General features: G+C 37.2%; 1 protein-coding gene across 1 annotated transcript in view; it reads left to right on the top strand.

The window, feature by feature from the left end:
* Positions 1–1745, top strand: part of mesd (mesoderm development LRP chaperone) — a 6442-nt gene that overhangs the window by 1634 nt on the left and 3063 nt on the right. The window contains exon 2 of the mRNA XM_035652557.1: positions 1212–1444. Within this exon, the coding sequence (XP_035508450.1) occupies positions 1212–1444 (233 nt within the window). The remainder of the gene's footprint in view (positions 1–1211; positions 1445–1745) is intronic.

Genomic DNA, 1745 nt, shown 5'->3' with positions numbered 1-1745 from the left:
AAGGACAACCTGGAGAAAGATTATGCATACTGGAAGCATGTCCTTTGGTCAGATGAGATAAATATAGATGAAAATAGAGCTCTTTGGCCATAGAGACATTGCTTATGTTTGGAGAAAGAAGGGAGAGGCGTATAACCCAAAGAACACCGTCCCCACAGTGAAACACGGTGGTGGGAGTATTATGCTGTGGGGATGCTTCAGTGCATCTGGAACTGGGAATCTCGTCAATCATGAAGTAAGAAGGATATGTGAAGATTTTGAAAGAAAAAGGTTACAGAGTTGAGTATTAGCATCAGGGGCTTATCATTTTGACCCTGGTAGTTTTAGTTTTTTGTGAAATAATTTTGTTTCTGGGTGCTAAGTAAAATAATGTAAGCATCCAAAATAAAACTAGGATGTTTTGAAAAAGCTGTTAAAAATTCTTTGCTCTGTTTAATAGCATTTGGGAAATACTTTCAAAAAAAGGTGAGGGGGTTGAATATTTCTGATTGCAACTGTATTAGTAAATTATCAGTTGATAATGGCAAATTTATATTATTATGTATTATTTAGTTAATTAAATTATAGCTGATAAATGATCAGTTGAGAATAATAATAATTTTAAATTCTTATGCAAAACATTTGATAGGAGCTATGTCCTATAAAAGTTGTCAGTTACTATGAAAACAAACAGAGCTATGGAAACACAAATCATCCATCTTTGCTCACTACATCCTTTCTTACCCTCGGCTGTGTATAAACTATAGTTTATGAACTTCAATTTAAAATACAAAAATGTGAAATGATCAGTTATCTTATTAGTATCGGCCATGAGAAGGAGCTAATTATCGGTTATTGTATCAGCTGAAAAAAAAAATCCATATCGAGCATCTGTAATTATAATATTTAGATAAATATACAAAGCACAGTATTTGCCCCTGAAATGTGTTGAAAAACAAGTACCAAAAAGTTAAATACAATAACTCAGAATTGTACTCAAGTATACTATTTGAGTAAATGTTTTTCAGTGTTGCATTCCACTACTGGATTATATTTACATAAGCTGAAGAGTGGAAATACACTATTTCATGAGCTATGGTAACAAATATGCTGCAATATTTTGAATGGGGTTTGACATAGCCAGGCACATCCAGCATTATCCAGTGTTTCATCACATCCTGGCCATCCTAACCTCTCACGACTCACTGTAATCTCTCCTCTTCGTCCCACAGGAGGACGACGACATCGAGGAAGGCGACCTCCCCGAGCACAAGAGGTCTCCTCCTCCCATCGATTTCTCCAAGGTAGACCCCTCCAAGCCGGAGGAGCTGCTGAAGATGTCCAAGAAGGGCAGGACTCTGATGGTCTTTGCGACGGTGTCGGGGGATCCCACTGAGAAAGAGACGGAGGAGCTCACGGGCCTGTGGCAGGGTAGCCTCTTCAACGCCAACTTCGATATTCAGAGGTATTTACTCACTAAACTCATTTCACATGCTGCAGGGTTGTATAGTGAAATACAGGTCCTATTTCTCTTTATGCTATGCATAAAAACAAAAAATCTACGTACAAAAGTGAGTAACAGTAAAACTGTACAGATAAATATCAACTATTTTTCATGTGCTGAGGATAAATAAAGCAAGTAGGGTTACTTCTTATCAACTCGGCCTTCAGTCACTGGTTGTGGAAGTTTCTGTCCAATACTTCAAATCATTTTAACACTGTGATAAACCATTAGTAATAAAGTTGGTAGAACAAAGCCTGGTAAA

The sequence above is a fragment of the Morone saxatilis genome, unplaced genomic scaffold, assembly GCF_004916995.1.
Source record: "Morone saxatilis isolate NCDOM2014 unplaced genomic scaffold, NCSU_SB_2.0 Contig11, whole genome shotgun sequence".
In the NCBI taxonomy this organism is placed as follows: domain Eukaryota; kingdom Metazoa; phylum Chordata; class Actinopteri; family Moronidae; genus Morone; species Morone saxatilis.
The sequence above is the reverse complement of the archived record's forward strand: the minus strand, read 5'-3'. Positions and strand labels throughout refer to the sequence as shown.